The following is a 20,315-nucleotide window of genomic DNA, read 5'->3' as shown; positions in this document are numbered from 1 at the left end:
CAGACAAGAGATATCAGGTCTCTTGCTGAAGAGAGGTGAGTTCAAAAGGGAAGAGGGAGGGATGAAAGAGGAAGAGGGAAGAGAAGAAGCAGAGAGAGGGATGGGGGAAATATTTAATATTGGGATACAGAGAGAGGATGGAGGGGAAGCCCCCTCGATGTGGGCCCGGCGATAGATAGGAGCAACACGAGGGAAAAAAGACAGTACAGTACGTTGGAGGGGAATGGAGGGGTAATCGGCGGTAATTGGCTGGTAAGACACGGAGCGATTAGGTGTTTTTATTATGACAGGTAATAATAATAATAAATCGATGTTTCAATGACCGTCAATGTACTCCGTACGGAGTATGATAAACTCTTCCAGACCATACCCAAGTAGTCATGAGTCAAAATGGCGTGATGGGTTTTCCTCCAGAATCTGTCAGTCTCCATCCATTATTGCATCCAGTCTTTGGGACCCATAATTGGTGTTCATTACTCCGTAGTGGGATATCGGAGAACGCTGGCCATTCCGGCTCGGGGTCCGTGATCGGCCACTAATTAGCTGCGTAGGGACTGTTTCAGTACCTGGGTACCAGATTACTGGTTCTTACCATACATACAGATCCTCACCATCTAGGTTTTCAACCTGTCCTCTGCATCCTGTGGATATAGCACGGTTACTGGTCCATTGATCATTATATGATTAGGAGTGATGCGGTTGTCAGACTAGACCCTGACAATTGCTTCGGACTCAAGCTTAGGTGTCCTTGGTAGACTCGAATTTACGGACCAAATAATAAAGAGGGAAGCTGATCTACATCCGACTTTGTCAATCTGAATGGGACAGACCTCAAGTACATTTGCGAGTGTACCTAGACCGCTTTTTGAAAACTCCTAGTCTACGAGTTCCCGGTGGATGTGCAGAATCGAAGGTAGTCTAAGCATGAGATGAGCAAATGCCTTTACCAGGTAGTTATTGGTGACTGAAAGCCACTTCATCGCGTAATATTCTCGGCGCATTACTGCTCCTCCGATGTAGACTGACTCGGTCAGAAGCATCCATTTACATCGCCGAATGATATATATATAGAGCCAATGACCTCCCAGGTCTTCATCTAGAAAGGAAGAAAGAATCGCAAAGTTGTCGGTTTAAAAGCCAGAGGAAGTATGAACATGGACGCCTCCTTCCTTTTCTTGACCCTCACTACCAGACATCCGTTCGCTGCTTCCGTTTTGAGCATTCATGTTCGTCCTCATGAGAGTCTCGGGGCTGAGCCTGGCTTCTACGGCACAACTCCGGGACATGCATCGCTTCTGCAAACGACGCAGCGATCGATGTGTCTGCAAGGATCGCATCCTGTGTGCACGGGAACCACACTGATGCTCAATGGATCTCCTTCTCTGCCGTCGGTTTAGAAGGATTTGGAAATCCCCCTCATCGTCCGTTGCTGAACAACCGTACCAACTGAATGAGACTGAGCCACCACTCTTCCTAGATGACCATCCAAGAGGTGATTGAGAATGACCTGCTCCTTATATCTGTGGTGGAAACCCTTTCTGACATGACCAGGCATTTCATCTGCGAATGAATATACGATCGTACCTCAGGGTCCAAGACATTCCTCTGAAGGCCTTTCCGAAAGGCTTCGAAGGAGGCTTTCCCGAGAGTCAAGGAGACTGAATGTGGCTTCACGAAGATCTGACAGAAGATCAGGAACCTCTTTGTTCTCGATCTCTTCGAAGTCTGCGAAGTACAACGGCGCCGTTGCCACGCCACATGAGTTTGGAAGCGGTTTGATGAGCGAAAGAGGCTACGACAGTGATGCGCAGTTCATTTCCACTCCAATTCACATTGCGGACAATGTAAAGGCTGCGGCCAGTATCGGTCGTAAGGGTGTAGCCCCCGCGCAACCCTATCGCGACGAAGGGAACAGTCTCTTTGGAAAGGACGACAAGTGTCCGGTTTATCAGCAGACAGAAGTGTCACTCAGTTCACCGGAGCATGAAGGCTGGAGTCCGCAGGCAATGCATGGCTTTTTCATCTCCCACGAACCAAATGTCCAAAGCCCTGAAGCCAGAGGGAGTTCTCGTCCTTCCGCCGGCCTTAACAATGAAGCTACTCCCGGCAAGAACAATGCGAACTGTGGCCCTGTCCCAATTGCTTCGGCTTCAGCAGCATCCCTGAACATCTTCGATGGCAAGGACATCATCCCTCCTACACTCCAAGAACAGCCAGGGGCTCCTGGCCGTGGCTTTAATATCCCAGACCATCCTCTCAATCTGGTCAGCCCGTCAACCGAGAACTCTTCAGAACTGCTTATCACAAAAAGAAGACAACAACATCAAGTATCGACATCCGAAGACCAATCGATCCACCTCACAGATTTGGACATATCCAAGATGCTGGCGTCTGCGTCAACTTCACCTCTGATCCTATCACCCAGTCAATCAAGCTACGAGAACCCACACGGCAGCACCTCCGGTACTTGGGCCGACCAATACCAAGGCCGTAGCTTTGGTAGTCCCGCTAGAATATTGACACCGGTCTGGGACGGAGGAGTATTGAAGCTGGGGGTGCAAGATGCGAGGCAAGCGTCTTCGTGCTACTCTCCTAGGACTAGCTCTGCGTCCGCGGACGTTCCAGCGAATATTGAGAAGACAATTATGAATCAAAACCAGAGAGGAACCAGCTGTAGCAGGACACCTTTCGCTGCTCTTTCCCCCAATGCTTCATCTCGCAACGTATCACTCCTGCAAAAACATGTTCCGTCTTTGGATCATGGCTCTCTTGGCAAAACAGATGCTTTGAAGAGCAGATTTACCGAACAGTTTGACTTGAACCGGTCCATAACCTCCCTCGGATCCGTCGCAATGAGCAGTGGAATGACGTCGCCGCGCAAAGTCAGTATTGGATGGATGTCGGGAGGGCGACGTCTTGGCTATGGATATACTGTGGTAGATGGAGACAAGGACGAAACTGCTGAGAAAGACTCCGACAACGCATCGTCGACACGAGAGGAGCCGTCGACCAAACCCCACATTGCGCATATTATTGATCGTTTGAGAGTTTCCCGCTGGTCTGGCGCAACTGCTCTCATCAAGCCTTCAAATGCCAGCGACTCTGCGAGTTGCGACTCTGTCATCAATTCTCACACCTGGCGTAAGTTCGCAGATCGAAGAAAGAATCACGCCGACGCTCAAATGTCTGATAACCGAAGAGCTCTATGGAGTCTGAAACCTAGAAACTGCTCGAGCGACTGTATGAGTGAGCGTCATGCATTGGGGCTGTGTGCGTCAGCCTTTAATGAGAGTCTCCGAGACAGTTCTATGGAATCTGCGAGAGAACTACAGTCATCACAAAGCCTACGAATGGAACAGCACAATCCTAAGCATAAAGGACACAGGCATACAATGACAACAACCAATCCTAGCTGTCAATATGCCATTGGTCGGAAGAAGGGAGCACAAACCATGAAATTGAGGTCCCCTAGTCGTAAGAGATGCCGCGATACTGCGAGCGATGATGTGTCAATGTCTTCATCAAAGCATACTGTGAAGGAAGAGAATTCACACAGTACTTTTCAAGACAAAGAAGGTTGCATAACCTCACAAGATGTTTTCGAACGACCCGAGGTCCAGCACTCCCATGCGGACAATGAGGAACACCTCCAATGCGATGACCCGGAAACAACCATCGATGATTGGGCTAGCATGTACCAAGACTGCCTTGAATTGTACTCTGACCCAGAGTGAAGTTCTCTGGAGGAATGGATCCTTGACTCAGAGAGATGGAGCGCTGATTGCGACGGGCGTAGTCTGATGGAATATCAAACAATGCCTTTTTCAGTCTGTATTCAAGGCCAGCAGTGACACCCATGGGACCGCGCCGTTTGTTTAATTCAGAATGTTATCCCTATTAGCACATAGAGAATATGAAGACTGCCAATGGGCCAAAAAATATATCAATTCATGTAGTCGTACAGAGGTATATTAGAACGCACCACCGACACCAACGCCAGATATCCCACCGAGACAGCTATTTCTTTTGCCGCTTGGTACTCTTATCGCTCCCATTGCTCAGTACACTGGCTGAGCGTTTATGAGATACACCATCGCGCCCCCCCGCACTTTGATCCGCACCCTTGCCGGCTTCGGCACCTTTCCGTCCCATATCCGCCTGCTCTTCTGCCGCGGGAGCAGCCGTAGCAGAGTCTCCAGCTGTAGAATCAGGATTCTCCACCTCTTCGGCCTTGAGCTCTGGCCTCCCCTTGTCCTTGACCTCCTTCGTCTTGCGCTCTCTTTCCTCTCTGGCTGCTTCCAGAACACGGACCTCACTCTCGATCTTCTCGGACACTTTGCGCGCATCAAGCAACAGGTTGACCGAGTGGATAAGCTTCTCGAATTCCTTGCACACGCGCTCCGTAGGCATAAGCAGACGCTGCGGGATCTCCAGCTCTGCCAGCGCCGTGGCGAGTTTCTGAGACTGAACGTTGGACTTGGCCTGGGTGAGCTTCTGTGCGCGGTCGCTTCGGAACTGCACCCCCGGAGCGAGACGGTCGTGGTGATGTACGCCGTACCTGGCTTCTTCGGCCGGGGTGAGCGTCTTGACGTTTTGCGGGGGCTCCTTGGCTGCTGCAGCGGCAGCGGCAGCGGCAGCGGCGGCAGATCCCTTCTTGCTGGATGGAGCGGCGGATGCGTGGCTGGGGGTATCTGCTCGGCTGTCGCGTGCGCTGGTTGGGGCGTTCGATGTAGGTGTTTGACCTGCGGGGCTGGGAGCGGCGGCTTCGGGTCCGAGGATGGAGCGTCGCTTCTTGCTCTTGTCGGCTTGCAGGAGGGTTTGGAGGAGCTGGGATAAGCCCTGGCTAGACTGGTACATGGTAGTATTGCCCACACTGATGGGCACTTCGAGTCTGGAGTAGAGCTCCCTGCGTTCGGTCATGAAGTTTTGCTCGTTGGACGTGATGCGTTTGAGTTCTTCCAAAAGTATGCCTTCCTCGCGTACTTCGTCTGCGGTGCGGTTCAGTTGGAGTGCAGCGAGCTCTTTGCGAGCCCGCTCGCGGTCAGGGTCGAACTTTATCATCTTTTCGTGCAGATCGAACTCGGCTTCGGACATTTCTGATGGGGGATGTTCCAGGGCGAGCATTGATGCGGCAATGAAGTAGTACCGCGCCTTCATCTGCTCCATTGTTCGATACCGTTTAGCCGGGACGAGCGCGGTCGCATTCGCTTCGACGTCAATGGGTTGAGGCTGGAAATCGTAGCGATCGGCAATAACCACCCAGCGGAGGTCGTAGTCTTCGACAAGGTCCATCAAATAGTCCGTTTCCTGCCGCGACCAGTCATCGCTCTTCAAGTGTCGGTTGTATTCCTCGTCCGTGTAGCGTCTCGGTACTCGAGCTTTGACATTGTACTTGGCAAATGTATATTCCTGTTCGGGTTTTGCAGCCCCTCCTTCCACTTTCGCCTCATCGACCTCCATCTCCGAAGATCCTTCAAGTGCCGGTGCTTTCGCGGATTCCGGTTGTCTTTGCCAGTGACGCAGGACAAGCCCATCCGATCGAGCATTGTTGGTGAAGGGGGCCATTTGCCTGGTAAGGGACAAATAATCAGCAGAGTCATAACAATCAAATCTCCGCAAGTCGAGAGCATACCATGGGCGCACTCTGAGCTTGCTCATCCATTTCGGTCGTCCCTTGTATCTGTTCTCATTGATGGCGATCGGAGGCGCCCTTTCGCCTAGAAGCGCGTAGAGTTCGCGAGTAATCCCCTCTGAGGCCTGGATATCAGTGTCTGTATCTAGTGGAATCTATGATGGATGCAAACCGACCTGGTCTCTTCTCGACCACCTTCTGTTTCTTTTGAGGTCGAGGCTGGCCCTCTGCGGGCAAATCCAGCATGTCGCGCACATCGGCGGCGGCCATGATGGCGATTAAAATCACCGGAAAAGGTTTCAGTCAACCTAGAGGTTCGCAAGATGATCGAATACCTCTAGTGACAAAGTACTAGATAAGAGAACGATAGAAAATCCAAAGATGGAATCAATGATGAGATGCTGACCGTGATGGCTGAGAGAAGGAAACCGGCACGCAGAAAACGGCTGGTTTCCTCCATTCCGCCCATCGAATCGCGCCAAGGCCGTCCCGTCGTTGGTGCCAGATCTTCAGTTCAACATCAACCATCGACAACGCCAGTTTCTCTTCCAGCATCGATTGCCGTCCTGACTTCAATTGGGATCTTCAACATGGCTCCGACCAGATCATCGGCCTCGTGGCTTTCATCAGCCCTGGCCCTATGTGCTATGCTCTGTCTTGCTGTGCCCGCCAATGCCCTCTACTTCTATATGGACGGCCGTCAAACAAAATGCTTCTTTGAGGATCTGCCCAAGGACACTCTGGTTGTTGGTACGTGATGGTCATTCTATTGACTCTGTTTATTGTGTATTGATTGCTAATTGGGAAATCTCTTCTGAATGAGCAGGAAACTTCAAAACCGAAGTCATCAACCAACAGTCCAACACGTACTCTGTCGACCCAAGCTTAAAGATGCTCATCACCGTCGACGAGACCTTCGACAACGACCACCGCGTCGTCTCCAAGCGCGACGGCCACGCCGGCCGCTTCACCTTCTCCGCCGCCGACGCGGGCCAGCACAGAATCTGTCTTACGCCCGACACAAACGCTGCCCTGGGCGGCTGGCTGTCCGGTGCCCCCGCGGGCGCCGTCAGGGTGAACCTGGACATTGCCATCGGCGAGACGAGCAAGATCGAGACCGAGGACAAGGACAAGATGAAGGATATCGTGCAGAAGGTCAAGGATCTCAATGGGCGGTTACAGGACATTCGTCGTGAGCAGGTGTTCCAACGGGTATGTTTTTCTTCCAAAATTTCCCACACTGTTTGAATTTTGGGGATGGCGGGTGCTGATTTGCGACTTTCTTCGATTGTAGGAGCGTGAAGCTGAATTCCGTGATCAATCCGAGGCTACCAACGCCCGAGTCGTGCGCTGGACCCTCATCCAACTTGCCGTGCTTTCTGCTACATGTGCCTGGCAACTGTCACATCTTCGGTCCTTCTTCATCAAGCAGAAGCTGACGTAAGGGGGTGGAATGGGGCGCAGGAGAGGGAACCTAGTCGGCGGACATCTGTTGCATGGGAAGTAGCATTCCTTTTCTCTCGAACTGTATCATCTCTAGTTGATATATCTGCGGACTATGGAGTATATCTTCAGACCACCCAGCTACTAAGACGGACATATAAATGTATACTGTCTACGCTCGTTTGTTGGGTCGGCACAGACGCGGTATCTTGGCTGCGGTTGAGACAACGAGAAGGAAATGACCTGTGATGACACTTGCGGACTGGGACACTCATATGCTGAGTTCTATCTGTTGCATTTCCAGCGTTCTGTTGTTATAGTTGTGGATTGAGCTTGATATGGATGTAATGACTTGGTTTACAAACCAGTGCCCTCGGTGCGTTCATGTAGTCTGTACCAGAAACAAAGTGCTTGCAGATGGCCAATTCCATTTATTATTGGAATGCAAATGGATTCATATGTTGTGATCTCGTCAAAGTCATCGGCCGTAAATGATGTGTATCGCCCATCATAAAATTTAAACAAAACGGGTCCGTGCCTGAGTTTCATCTTACACGGAACTGGGTATAGAAAACATTAAATAGGCATCCAAACAATAAAATGCGAAAGGCAGAGGTGAGAATGCGCCGGTAGTAGCAATGCGGCTCATGTCAGGTGTCATAATATGTTCATCCGGTCAAGACTTGGACTCGTCGCCTCGCCGCAGAACTCAACGATCAATCGTTCCAGATCTGACAGCTTATATGGCTTGGTCATGTAGCCTTTGATGCCAACTTTGGAGGCACGTCCGAGAGCCTCATCGGTTACATCTGCGCTGACGGCAAGGACCGTGGGGAGCGGCAGCAGTAAGTTATTGGCTTGACAGGTCGGTTGTTTCTGAAGGGCCTGGCGCTGATATTCATCTACCAGTCTGAGGATCTTCGACGTTGCCTCATAACCGTCCATTTCCGGCATCCAGAGGTCCATCAAGACGACATCGACTGGTTTCGTGCGCTTACATCCGCAGTCTCCCAACTGATCCTCTACTTGCCTTTTCCGACAGTCGGAGGACCGACTCAAGGTTTTGGATTTCTGAGATGCCAAAACGTCCTGCATTACACGCACGGCTTCCTTTCCGTTGCAAGCTTCGTAAATATCCTGGTACCCAAGCCGTTTGAGCATGTTCACCAGAACCCGTCGATTTATCATATTGTCTTCAGCTACCAGGAAGGTGAGCGGGTGCTTCTGTCCGAGCTTCTCGTCATACGCATCCCCATTGATTGAAGGGCGGATAAATTTCGCGGTGGATACGGAGCGAATGGGGGTCGACGTCTGAGACAATGTTTCTTCGGTCAAGCTTGGAGACGGCTGTTGGATCGGTTGGCTCGGCCGGCGAATCGAGGGTGATAACATGGACTGCTCGAGGCCGGAATTGCTCGAAATACTCGTCGTACTCAATCGCGAATGATCACCGCCGTCAGGAGGCGTCAAACTACTTGCCATGCAAGCCACCGGCTTGTTGCTTGACTTGGATTGAGTGACGGGAATACTGATCTCAAATTCCGAGCCATGATCGGGCCCAGAGGTACACGAGCGAACACAGATCAAGTCACCACCCATCTTCCTAGCAAGACCCTTAGCGACCAGAAGTCCGAGACCGAGGCCGTCCTTGCTCCGAGTGATTGACGCATCTTCTCTTGCGAAGGGTGTAAAGAGCCTGGGCAAAAATGCCTCTGGTATACCTGGTCCAGTATCTCGCACGGTGATGACGAGTTCACCGACATTAGGACCGGCCTTTGCGCAGACTGTAATCATACCACTATTTGTGAACTTCACTGCGTTTAAAAAGACGCACGAAATCAACTTTGCCAGGTCTTTGGCATCCACAAGCAAAGTTTCCGGTAGCGCTTCATCGACGCTCCACACGATAGTCTTGGAGAAAATCTCCCCGTTGGAAGATCGTGTCCGAACCTCAATCCTCTCTCCTAGATCCGTAGCCTCGCTCAGAGTAAAATCAGGTCGGCCGCCGACATGGAGCGATTCCTTTATCACCAGCCGAAGCAGCTCACGAAGCTTGGTGACTCTCAGAGAGGGACTTCTCATATTGAGATTGATGCCTTCCAGCAGAAGATGGGTTGCCGATCTCCTCACAGCTAACGGGGGACGCATCTCCACCATGTCTGCCATGACCTCTTCGATGTGAAGTGAGGGATTTGCGTGAACGATTTGCTCGCTCTCGTAAACGGCATTCTTGACGTCCTCACTCCGCGGAGACAGCTCTTTCTTGGCCGAGCGTCGGGGCGCCTTAGCCTTTGGCGTCGATGCTTCGCTCCAGTCAGCGGGATTGCTTCGTCGCCGCTTGTATGGGTTGACTGCAATATTGTTGCCTTGGTTGAAGATGTTTGGCAGACTTTCAATCGGTGACTGGACCGGGCCACTGAACGGATCGCTCTCATGCTCCCGCTGGGGGGTTTTGGGAACTTGCATATTGAGATCGTAGGCATGAACGACATTATCTGCAGCCTCAACCGCCCGTCTTGCACTGTCTGTAATTCGGTTGCATTAGCGGCTTGCTCCTGGAAGGATGTTTCCTTGTAACTAACCCTGAACCATCTCGATGCTCTCCTTGAGAGATTGAAAGACATATCCATTTTTTGCAGAAGGCTTCCCATGCATGGCCTCTCGTACGGTGGCATGCATGACGTCCAGCATTCCCAGAACTCCCTGCATTGGCGTTCGTAATTCATGGGACAAGCTTCGAGCATACGGCTTGAGCGGCTGAGTTGTAAATTCGGCGTAGCAATTGGCAATGCTGGGGTTCACATTATCGACGGCTCTTACACTTCCGGGTGTGCCCGTGGCTTCTCTCTTCGGTTGTTCACTGAGTTTCGGACACTCGGCATCATTATGAATCTGTTGGACAACCAAATCTTCCACCGAATACAGGATCATCTCTAGGAATGACCACGGTAGACTTCGCTTCTGTAGGCCAGTCTTGGACCACATGAGACCGAGATGGGCGATACACTTCGTCTGAAAGAAGAGTGGCACAGCCAAGTATCCGTCCGCGGCAAATGGAAGTTTGTCCGGACAGAAACAACGAAGAGATTCAAGGTTCTCCGGGATCAAACATGGTTTCTCGTGGTCCATATGTGACAAGGGGTTGCCCCCAGCAAAATACCTGTGCCTGTGCATCCCAACTGTCTGATTCCCGTCATTGTAATAGAACGCAGTGCCAAACAGACTTGGTTTGTGATCTCCCATCTCAATCACGAGCTCATGGTCTTGGACCTTGCGAGCTACGAAGCCATACTGGGCATTGCAGATCGAGGTGACGCTCTCCATGAGCCGGTTCCAGAATGATTCCGAGTCAAGAGCTCTGAGTTCCTGCTTCAATTTTACCAAACGCTCAATGGCGATGTTTTGGGCACTGCCGGCGTATCTGCGGGCGGGCGAGGAGTCGAACCCCGGCTCATCGTCTCGGAACGTAGTGGCAGTCGTATCGCCAGGGAGACACTGGGATTTGCAGGGGAGAAATGACATGGTTCTGCAGGAGAGGATTGAATCCGACCATTCTGACTCGACTGAATCGGACATAATGCTCGGAATGGAAATTGCGCTGCTGATAGGTAATGGTTCTGATCTCCCTCTACCAACGGTGTTTGCTGTTTCCTTCTCCTCTGCTGCTTCGGCTGTTAAGGTATAGGTGGGCGCCAGGAGACTGCTGCAGATTTCCGGGAGATCAGAGATTCACGAGACAAGGTATCGTTGAGCGAAACACAAAGCATGGCTCTCTATCTGGAGAAAGGAACAACATAGATTGCATTCGCGGTCCATTTAAGGAAACTAAGCGACGGACGAAAGATTAAGAGGCCAAGGACATGGTGAGAGAACGAGGACTGCGTTGATCTGATTGATTATTAAAGACGATCGATGCTAATGGAGGAGAGGTAGACTAGGAGACAACCAGAGAGAAAATAACGCGGGGAATAGGCGAGACCTGTTTTGGTCGAGTAGTCAATATATTCTCAGTAGACTAATTAGTAGTACTATGTCTACGAGGGATGAATGACCAGAAGAGACTTCCATAATCTCTGGTTCCCCATCTGTAAGAGGACTCCAGCCTAACCAGTCTGCTCTCTCACAAACTGGACAGATCCATTTCTTCTCTCCATCGGCTGGTCTAGACACACGGGAAGGCTGAAACGCTGCAAACCGTAGGCCTCAGCATGCCGATCCTATGGGAATTAAAATTATTGTTATTGTTATTTATCCGCTTAAAAGTCTTGGGTTTACCAGAAATAAAGAAATAATACGCTGGTCCCTCATTCTCATAGTATTTCATCTTGAAAGTAGAGGAGAGGTAATAAAGAGATAATAAGCACGGTTTGGGTCAGGAACAGAGTGGACCACATTTATTGTGGTTCTGTACCAAGAGGTACCTGAATTAATCGCTGGTTGTACACATGCCCTTGCTGAGATCTAGAACAAACGACAGAGTGGACAGCAGTGGTGGCAAATTTGACTGCATGATGACGATGACGAGACAACGATGATAATACCAAAGAATTTGGTTGAGGACGTCGGACTAACCTGCTGGCAATCAATCCTTTAGATAGATGATGATACCAAGGACTGGCGACTGGCGCAAGATGATCAAATAATCATGGGTTCATTAATTGAAAACAGTCTAGTTCCATGGTTCAAGCATGGCTTTCTGTCCCAACTTCGGATTTCTTCATTGCAGGTACTAGAAGGGTAGTACTTACGGTAGCCATGATATTGCTATTCTCAGTCCATGCGCCTGTTCTGTTCTCCTTGCGGAGTAGATAAATCAACTTGGAATCGTCGAGGTACAAAATACTCCTACGAACCGAGGTATCGATCGGTGTCATATGTAGATCCGGCGGACAGCATGACAGCTGGGTTATATGCGCATCATGGTACGTAGTATCTACAATGCCTCGATCAATCCAGCTGTCACTGGAACCCAGCCAGTATCAAGATGAATATAATCAGGCCTTTCAACATCAGTATCCCCGACTCCCAACTGGATCTCTTGAACCAGAAACTTCAATCCGCTAGCTTCCCCGATGAACTAGACGCAGCAGCCTGGGACCTGGGAGTCCCACTGGACGAGATCAAACGACTGACCGCATATTGGCGCGATGGCTTCGACTGGCGCGCAAAGGAGAAGGAGTTGAACGAAAAACTGCACCAATACATGGTCTCTGTCTCTGTTCCGGGCTTTGCGCAGCTGGATATTCATTGCGTGCACCAGAAGAGTCCTACACCGGGTGCTATCCCGCTACTCTTCCTACATGGCTGTAATGTACCATATGCGCGGTTAACTTTGTAGATGAAGGTGTTGACTGGTTTACAATATCCAGGGCCAGGAAGCTTCCTTGAGGCCGTCAAGCTGATACCTCTCTTGACGAAAGGCGACGAGAATCAGCCGGCGTTTGACCTGGTGGTGCCTTCGCTGCCAAACTTTGGCTTCTCGCAGGGCGTGAAACAGGTCTGTCCAAGTTGTACCATCAGTACATGCTGTACTGCTCTAGCTGACCCGCCCCTGTCTATGTAGAGAGGCTTCGGTCTGGCGCAATATGCCCAAGCGATGCATTCTCTCATGCTGAATCTGGGCTATGAGGAATACGGTACGCTTCCACGACGATCCATTCCATTCAGTAGCAATATCACGACCACCCTATTGACAAGTCAATAGTCATCCAAGGAGGAGACTGGGGTAGCATCATCGCCCGCGTCATGGCAACGCTCTACCCCCAGCACGTCAAAGCCGTCCATCTCAACTTCGCCCCCGTGGCTCCTCCCTACCCATGGCGCCACCCGTGGATATTTCTGCAATCAATCCTCACCCTCCCCTTCTCACCCAAAAGCAGGGCTCTCATCTCGACCACGCTCGACTATCTGAACCGGGGAAATGGTTACATACGCCAGCAGGAAACTCGCCCCCAGACGCTGGGCTACGGGCTACACGATAGTCCCGTCGCCCTACTGGCTTGGATCTACGACAAGTTACACGCGTGGACGGACGACTATCCCTGGACGGACGACGAGATTCTCACGTGGGTGAGCGTCTATCAGTTCTCGGTCGCGGGCCCGGCGGCTTCGGTTCGGATCTACTACGAAGCTGCGCAGACGCCGCCTGCTGATGCGCCAGCGTCGACGTTGAAGAGGGTGTCCACCGTCGATGCAATCTCCGCGTCCATCCCCGGGGAGGTCAAGTTGGCCGTGGCTCATTTCAAACGAGAGTTGATCAAGTTACCCTCTCTGTGGTGTCGGAGCATGGGCTCGGTGGTGCGGGAAAGTGAGTTTGAATGTGGTGGTCATTTTGCCGCGTGGGAGGTACCGGAGCTGCTCGCTGCTGATGTGAGAAGCTTTCTGGGGAAGCGTGGCCAGGCGTACGGCGCTGTAACCGGGAAGAATGGCTACTAAGTGTGGAAACCTATACTCGGGTTCATGAAGAAATAGTCATCAAGGCCGTAAAGCAGTCTTCTACCCTTGCCAATTCAGGTCCGTGTCAGGCCGATGCTTCAGAGCTAGAGGTACATGAACAGACATCGCTGTTCTCTTGCTTCCTCCATCAACACGACTGTATGTAGGATCTAGGTCAGATCTGAGACCACAGCGACTGCTTCCAACCAGTAGGTTTGGACCAGGATACGATTGAGAGATGGCATTAAACGAAAATAAAACGAAATGCGTGCCAAATACAGAACATCTAATCTTGTCTTCCCTTGAGTAGCCGCTTCGTCACCTTGTCTTTCTCTATGATGTATACTTGAGCACCCCAACCGGAAAGAGCATCTCTGTCAACTGCACTGAGGAGGGCTTGAGAAATGGTTTCGAACAAATCTTCAGGGGACTGAGGAAGGTAAAATCGAACGTTAGCGGAACCGTCTCGCAGCATAAGCTGAACCAAGAAACGTACCAGATCTGGCTCCCACAAACCCTCACAGGTACCGAAAAGCTGGTCGCTCGCCGTACCACTGACAATGAAATCCTTGGCGAAATCGATGCACCCGATACTGTCGAACCCGCAAATAAAAGGCTTACCCGTCGTGCTGTTCACGCCAGCAATGACAGGGCTCACGAAGAAAGGTCCAAACCGTCTCTCATACAGCGTTGAACTGACCAGGTTGGCCAGAGTCTGGGGCGCAATGTTCCGTTCTTCGCGGAGTCGGTACATGTTCACCTTGTAGCGAAAGAGGTCTGAGACAGTATTGACGTCCGTGGCCAGGCCAGTCAGCCCGAGGTAAGTCGAGGGACTGTAGTTGAAGATCTTGGGGAAGTTGTTGGAGACTGTCAAGGCCTGCATGCCCAGTCGGAGGTCGCAGGCAATTGCAACGCAGTCCTTGCCCACCATGGCGACACAAGCTCCGCCATCTAAAGAAGACACTGTCAGTCTCTTGCATGTGAGATCGTGGTAAGGATCAGGAAAAGTGCGTACTGATATCGAAGGGAGAGCTCTGAAGGTTGGGTTCGATTAGCTCAAGTCAGTCAGGTTACGAAGGGGAAGCTCAACTTACCATTTTGAATTAGGTATGTCTAGAAATTGCAAGCTGGATGAGATCGGAGAGAGTCAAATTGAAGTAAAAGAAGAGGTTGGGGGGAAGGAGGAGAATGGAATTCAAGGTGAGGATGAAGGTGATGCCGATGATGGAGAAAGATGATAAATGACGGGGAAGCTCTGCTCCTGGTCCAACGCGTGAGAGCCGCCGAGAGCTTCGTTGCGGATGACGCTGCGCCCGCTGCCTACGGGAACCGTCGAAAGTAACTTCGTAGGTAGATGAATATTGATCTCATGCCCTCCTCTTTCTTTGAACTTCTATTCTATTCCTCTACAAATCTCTTCCTATTCAGATATAGAACTCCTGGTTTTTGTCAACTTCTTTTTCCATCTCATCCTAGAGTCCCCATCTTCCTTCATAGTAGCCCCGCAATAATAATATCATTCAAGCAAGCGATCGCCTTCAAACCATGAGCTCACATGTCGTCGTTCTAGACTCGACTGCTCGAAGAGCCACAATCAAAACAACACCCGGGAAACATCTGACGGATATTCTGCAAGAAGCATGCGCAAAGCTCGGCTTGAATGCGAGCCAGTACGGCCTCAAGTAAGTGAAGTGAGCTCTTAATGAAGCAATGAAACGGACTCTAACACTTGGGAAGGTACAAGGGCAAACAGCTTGATCTTTCCTTGGTCTTCCGTCTCTCCGGCCTGGCTTCCGGTGCGAAACTTGAATTAGTACAGCTCTCCCGATCGCCTTCCATTGTCACGGTCGCTTTACAGCTGCCCGAGGCAGAAGCTCGAGGTGTTCCCAACGGACGGCTTCTAGACAAGTTCCCCAGCACAACAACGTTATGGCTAGTGCTGCGCAAGTTTGAGGCGGGTGTTGCAGGTGGCGGACCGACTCGAAATTTCACTGGGCGAGGCGTCCCAGTCGCCAGTGCCGGCAACGAGGGATCCGGACGCTTATTTTACGAGACTCCGGTGGTTCAGATCATGGGGCGAGAACTGTCGACATTCGAAGATCTCCAGAAGTCGCTAGCGCAGCTTGGATTCAATAGTGGGAATGTCCTAGTCAGATTAAGCTTCCGGCGGACAGAGGAACCTCTGGAGGTGGCTATGGTTAAGATTCAAGATTACTTCAAAGCGTTTGAGGATGCTGCCCCGAAACCACAAGAGGCGGCCGCTGCGCCAGCGCAACCTACTGTTGCCGATTCAAGCCAACCTCTACAACGAGTGCCGAGTGCTGAACATGCTGAACATGCTGAACCCCTGGGTGCTGCAGCTGCAGCACCTGCGCCATCAACACAAGTACCGGAGCCACCTGTTCCTCATCCCTCCATCACCTCTACCGAACCATCTGCTGTGAACCAGCCCTCTTCGCGACCAGTCACAGTCTTCTCAGCACCGTCCAACACCACTCCGCAGGCCGCGCAAATGACGTATAATGAAGAGGACTACATTCCATCTGTGGACCAAGCACAAGCCCACCAGCGCCGTCTCAATGCCGCCTCCCGGCCCGTCCGTCTTCCCACGGATACAGAAATCGCAGCCAAAGCAGCGGAGGAGGAAGAGAAGCGTGCAGCGACCAGAGAAGTCGATATCAAGATCCGCCTTCCGGACCAGAGCCAGATTGTCTCAAAGTTCGGGCAACAAGATACCGGCGCAACGCTTTACGGCTTCGTAAGGAGTTGTTTGTCGGAGCAATTTGCCAGCGAGAGATTCATACTCACGTCCTTCCCTGCTGGGCCCCCGGGCTCAGGCGCGAAGAAGATTCAGAGTATCATTCCAGATACAGATCAGGCGTTCTTGATCAAGGATCTTGGCATGATCGGTCGGGTCCTCGTCACCTTCTCTTGGGACGCAAGTGCGTCTCCCGCCGCTCGATCAAGCAGAGCAAGTGTACTGAAGCCTGAGCTCCGGAACCAAGCTCGGGAGCTCAAGGTCGAGCAGCCGCCAGAGTTGATGGATACTTCACAGAATACTGTCCCACCGAAGGTAGGCGGACTCGGCGACCGCGATGGAGAGAAGTCTGGGGGACGCAAACCTGGCGGGATACCCAAGTGGTTGAAACTTCCTGGAAAGAAATGAGAAGCTGCAATGGCATTTCCTTATTAGCGTGAAATCTCATTGTGTATTTTAGAATGACCAATGGTTACGATTTATCTACGGACGTGCTCGAAATATACTCAACTTCGCCGTTGACTTGATGTCATAGAAGTCGAATGCATATATGATGACGGTAGAAGACAAGGACGTTTCTGAATCTCCGCGATGCATTCGCTGCGAGCGATATGGGACACGGAGAAGTATTGGCAAAGAATTGTATCCGCGTGACAGGTGGATCCATCAGAGAGAAAGTGTTTCGATAGATTAAATGTAGTGTTAGGATCAAAGTCACCGAGCCCGTAAGACCAGCCCGAAAAACTCCCAGTTGCATTAGATTCAAGAGATCCATTTTGGTATTTAGTCCATGCTTATTGCATCATGAGTCTGTCCCTTCCATTGGGCCTTTTTGACGAATTGGATGTTACGAACAATTCCTGGTTCCATGCGCCAACTCAGCAACCGAAACGATTTCACTTAAATTTCGTTATCTCGTTCTCTGGCGATAATAAACACATTTTCAGAGGAAGGAAAAACGAATTTAGTGACCAGCCACACGTCTGGACTCGGCGATGACTCTCTGCATGTCCTCAACCTTTCTCTTGCCACGGGAGAAGGTACCGAGCTATAACAGAAGATTCGTTAGCATTGTTCATGAACGACTGCTAAAGTTCTCAGCAAGTGTTCCCTCAACTCGCTCCACAGGCCGTTGGTCGGTGGTCTCAGTAATTGAAGGGACAGATTCGTGGCGGGCGTAGTGTCCAACCGACAATTGCCGTATGCTTCATCAGATTGTACTCCGAACCGCAGACACCGCAATCATGCAGTTACCAGGGGAGCGAGCGAGAGGAACACCCATGAAGACCAATATCCAGAACTCATGACATACCCTCTTCTTGGCGAGCTTACGAGCTCTCTTGTCCTGAGTGTTTCTCAGAAGTTCGATGATACGACGCTCATAGGGGGCAAGACCGACAACCTCGCGGGCGATGTCACGGACGAAGGCAGTGCGGCGGGAAGACTGGCCCTTGGTGCGGCTGATCCGGGTCTTGGGGGTGTTGAGAGGGGTGGTTTTCTATCATGGGAACCCAAGTCAGCTTCACTGATTGTTCCTCATTCCTATATAACCAAAGTCGAATGTTTCCGATCGATTTGTGTCAAGTCGGGCTCAATAAGTTCGATTGGTACGTCCGTTGTCGTTCCATTTCCTCCATCTCAAGAAGGAACTGAGCCTTTGGACAATCCGACAATATATCCCCTCCATATTTTATGCTCCGCATCCTCAATCCAAATCTCTCGAGATCGACTGGACAAACACCGACCGGAAACATTCTTTTTCTTAGGGAAACGGGAGAGGGGTTCAACGTACGTGGCCCTTGTTCAGACCGACCACGATTCCGGAACGTTCCTGCGCCATCTCGACGATTGTGACTGGGGTTTGGCGACGACGGTGGTTGCTGGAAGGAAGTTGTCGAGTCGACGGTCGTCGGTGCGGATAGAATCGCGATGGAGTTTGCAAAGTTTTGGTTGGTCGCCCGCGTTGGTGCGTAGGCGAGCGGTTAGGGCTTAGGGCTAGGGTGGCCAACCTACATCCGTACATCGCCCTTGCCGCATGGGGCATTCCCGTGCCAGGATAAGGGCTTGTACTTTACCCTTTCAGGAAGGTATGCTTCTTCATCTGCCCTTGTGTACGCATGATGTACTATTCGACTTCTACTAAACGTTGACGCACCCATAACCTTGAAAGCAAGAATATTGCGGGAATATATAAGACGCCTCATCCTCGTTGAGACGCAACATCCACCTCAACTGTCTTCAGAATCCCCGAACGATAATCTGACCCGTGTCCAGCGCCTCGACTTTCGAATGTATAACTGTCCGACGTCACTTTTGGAAGTTCAAGTATACCCACTTGAGCACCGGCAGTCGTGTAACTGGCCCCTGAAAAGATACGTCCTGTGTGCTCCTCAGGCTGTTGCTCAATATCATCCAGCTCGCAGTTGGTGCTCTGGCAGAGCTCGGTCATGCTAAGGCAGCCGCTCGATTGTTTCTTTTGACGTACGGACCGGCTGGTGGGCCAACTGATTACTTCTATCGCTCTCTTTGCCGAGCGGGACGAATAGCTGGTGCTTGCACCCGAGATTAGGGAACGTGCTCGCTTGAAGAAATGTCTGAAGAAGGTTGGTAAAGCCGGCATACAACTGGCTATGATCCCGGAGGTGACTTCAGCGGACCTTCATTGGAGGAAGACAACACTGTCAGCAGTTTGATCATAAATTAAAGACATAATGACACACGTCCGAGGAAATTGCCTTACGTCCATAAGAACTCGGGGAACCAGTCGTAGGTCTTGTCCTTGACGGTTTTGTTCCGTACACTGACCACAAGGCGCATGATACTACACATGCAAGCGCTATGTGCAGTTATCTTGGTCAGTCTGAGAAGATACTCATGGTCCCCGAATAACAAAGGGTGATTCTCACAAGATGCCAGCAGCGAAGATCGCAGATGTGCCCCATTTCTTGGAGTTTCTCATTTGCAAGCGCCACACACTAACAATAGGCAGAACCAGTATCAGGAAGTCCGACGCCACATTGATTGAGGAAGTCACGATTATGGGGACATTGATATTGATACAGTGCCCTTTGAGGGACTTATCCCAGATCTTCGCTCGAGGCGAGCATTCGAAGATCTTCACGATCGTGTCTGCAAAGTAGAACCCCAAGTTGAGCCAGATAAGAGCGTGGATGCAGAAGAAGGTCTTGCTTCTGAAAGAGGGAGCAAATACACGTAAGTAAAGCAGAAGGACTGATAGTTTCGTGATGAAGATCAAAGGCCCATAGACTATCTGCGAGGTATTTGCCCACTGAACCTCATCAGCGAACACACTAAACCCACGATGCAAGGCGCTCATACCTTGCTATATTTTCGCAGATCAGATTCATCCACGTCCCATATATGGATGCCATTGCCGTATTTGTCAGCCTCGAATGTGATCACGACGTATGCTAACAGTCCCAGCTGGTGTTTATGAGCAACTCATTATCCAAGTCATAAAAGTGGCCCATACCCAGGCTAGAACGCAGCAAACTATGGGACAACTGTCTCAGCGCTTGATGACCCAATTACGAATAATGATTCTCATGCTGGGATTTCACATACGGTCTTCCCATCCCGGTGCTTTAGTGATAAGTAATTTCGAATACATCCGCATCCAGACAAGAACTGTACTTATAGCTAGGCATGTCGCTTGCGTGACGACGTTCCAGTAGCGCACTGAGTCTCGGTAGTCGTATCTATGAACCTCGCTTGCAGAGGCCTGCATGCCCTCAGAAACAGACATTATGCCCTGTTAGATAGGTTTCTTTGTAGGAGCAATTCAGCGTCAAGGACAGTGCCGATGAACTGTTTGTGAGATCAACACAAGGGCATCAGCAATTCTACAGCGTAGACGTAGCGTCCATCGGGGGCAATCTTCCGCTCTGCAAGTGCAAGTCAAGATCCAGAAGAGAACAAGCACCAGGAGTCTTGTAATCCGCAGCAGCAAATCATCCGTCGCAACAGCACTGAACACCAGCAGCCGCTGATGTAGCATCCAGCATACACCCATGGCAGCCAAAAGGA

The 20,315-nt window shown here is 51.0% G+C and overlaps 9 protein-coding genes across 9 annotated transcripts; 4 read left to right on the top strand and 5 right to left on the bottom strand.

The window, feature by feature from the left end:
* Positions 1–1,778: 1,778 nt before the first annotated feature.
* On the top strand, positions 1,779–3,734 carry Aspvir_007710 (uncharacterized protein; the record flags this gene model as incomplete). The annotated part of the gene is made up of 1 exon (XM_043270888.1): positions 1,779–3,734. One exon carries the CDS (start codon positions 1,779–1,781, stop codon positions 3,732–3,734), a length of 1,956 nt encoding a protein of 651 aa, XP_043126823.1.
* Positions 3,735–4,017: 283 nt separating this feature from the next.
* On the bottom strand, positions 4,018–5,902 carry Aspvir_007709 (SANT/Myb-like DNA-binding domain-containing protein; the record flags this gene model as incomplete). Its single annotated transcript, XM_043270887.1, has 3 exons — positions 4,018–5,569; positions 5,633–5,750; positions 5,809–5,902. The coding sequence occupies 3 exons, from the start codon at positions 5,900–5,902 to the stop codon at positions 4,018–4,020; spliced, it is 1,764 nt and encodes a 587-aa protein (XP_043126822.1).
* A 320-nt stretch (positions 5,903–6,222) lies between these two features.
* Positions 6,223–7,076, top strand: Aspvir_007708 (emp24/gp25L/p24 family protein; the record flags this gene model as incomplete). Its single annotated transcript, XM_043270886.1, has 3 exons — positions 6,223–6,382; positions 6,459–6,844; positions 6,927–7,076. The coding sequence occupies 3 exons, from the start codon at positions 6,223–6,225 to the stop codon at positions 7,074–7,076; spliced, it is 696 nt and encodes a 231-aa protein (XP_043126821.1).
* Positions 7,077–7,732: 656 nt separating this feature from the next.
* Aspvir_007707 (ATP-binding response regulator) lies at positions 7,733–10,597 on the bottom strand (the record flags this gene model as incomplete). The annotated part of the gene is made up of 2 exons (XM_043270885.1): positions 7,733–9,600; positions 9,658–10,597. The coding sequence occupies 2 exons, from the start codon at positions 10,595–10,597 to the stop codon at positions 7,733–7,735; spliced, it is 2,808 nt and encodes a 935-aa protein (XP_043126820.1).
* Positions 10,598–12,059: 1,462 nt separating this feature from the next.
* On the top strand, positions 12,060–13,510 carry Aspvir_007706 (epoxide hydrolase; the record flags this gene model as incomplete). The annotated part of the gene is made up of 4 exons (XM_043270884.1): positions 12,060–12,381; positions 12,445–12,572; positions 12,639–12,711; positions 12,780–13,510. 4 exons carry the CDS (start codon positions 12,060–12,062, stop codon positions 13,508–13,510), a joined length of 1,254 nt encoding a protein of 417 aa, XP_043126819.1.
* Positions 13,511–13,796: 286 nt separating this feature from the next.
* On the bottom strand, positions 13,797–14,607 carry pup3 (proteasome core particle subunit beta 3; the record flags this gene model as incomplete). Its single annotated transcript, XM_043270883.1, has 4 exons — positions 13,797–13,940; positions 14,007–14,461; positions 14,526–14,544; positions 14,605–14,607. The coding sequence occupies 4 exons, from the start codon at positions 14,605–14,607 to the stop codon at positions 13,797–13,799; spliced, it is 621 nt and encodes a 206-aa protein (XP_043126818.1).
* A 448-nt stretch (positions 14,608–15,055) lies between these two features.
* Positions 15,056–16,676, top strand: Aspvir_007704 (putative UBX domain protein; the record flags this gene model as incomplete). Its single annotated transcript, XM_043270882.1, has 2 exons — positions 15,056–15,192; positions 15,248–16,676. The coding sequence occupies 2 exons, from the start codon at positions 15,056–15,058 to the stop codon at positions 16,674–16,676; spliced, it is 1,566 nt and encodes a 521-aa protein (XP_043126817.1).
* A 556-nt stretch (positions 16,677–17,232) lies between these two features.
* Positions 17,233–18,108, bottom strand: Aspvir_007703 (60S ribosomal protein eL36; the record flags this gene model as incomplete). The annotated part of the gene is made up of 3 exons (XM_043270881.1): positions 17,233–17,316; positions 17,581–17,766; positions 18,061–18,108. 3 exons carry the CDS (start codon positions 18,106–18,108, stop codon positions 17,233–17,235), a joined length of 318 nt encoding a protein of 105 aa, XP_043126816.1.
* Positions 18,109–18,468: 360 nt separating this feature from the next.
* Positions 18,469–20,034, bottom strand: Aspvir_007702 (uncharacterized protein; the record flags this gene model as incomplete). The annotated part of the gene is made up of 5 exons (XM_043270880.1): positions 18,469–18,862; positions 19,009–19,104; positions 19,175–19,557; positions 19,608–19,699; positions 19,854–20,034. 5 exons carry the CDS (start codon positions 20,032–20,034, stop codon positions 18,469–18,471), a joined length of 1,146 nt encoding a protein of 381 aa, XP_043126815.1.
* Positions 20,035–20,315: the final 281 nt, after the last annotated feature.

This window comes from Aspergillus viridinutans (genome assembly GCF_018404265.1).
Source record: "Aspergillus viridinutans IFM 47045 DNA, scaffold_5, whole genome shotgun sequence".
Lineage (NCBI taxonomy): Eukaryota > Fungi > Ascomycota > Eurotiomycetes > Eurotiales > Aspergillaceae > Aspergillus > Aspergillus viridinutans.
Note: the sequence above shows the minus strand (reverse complement) of the source record. Positions and strands in the feature narration are given on the sequence as shown.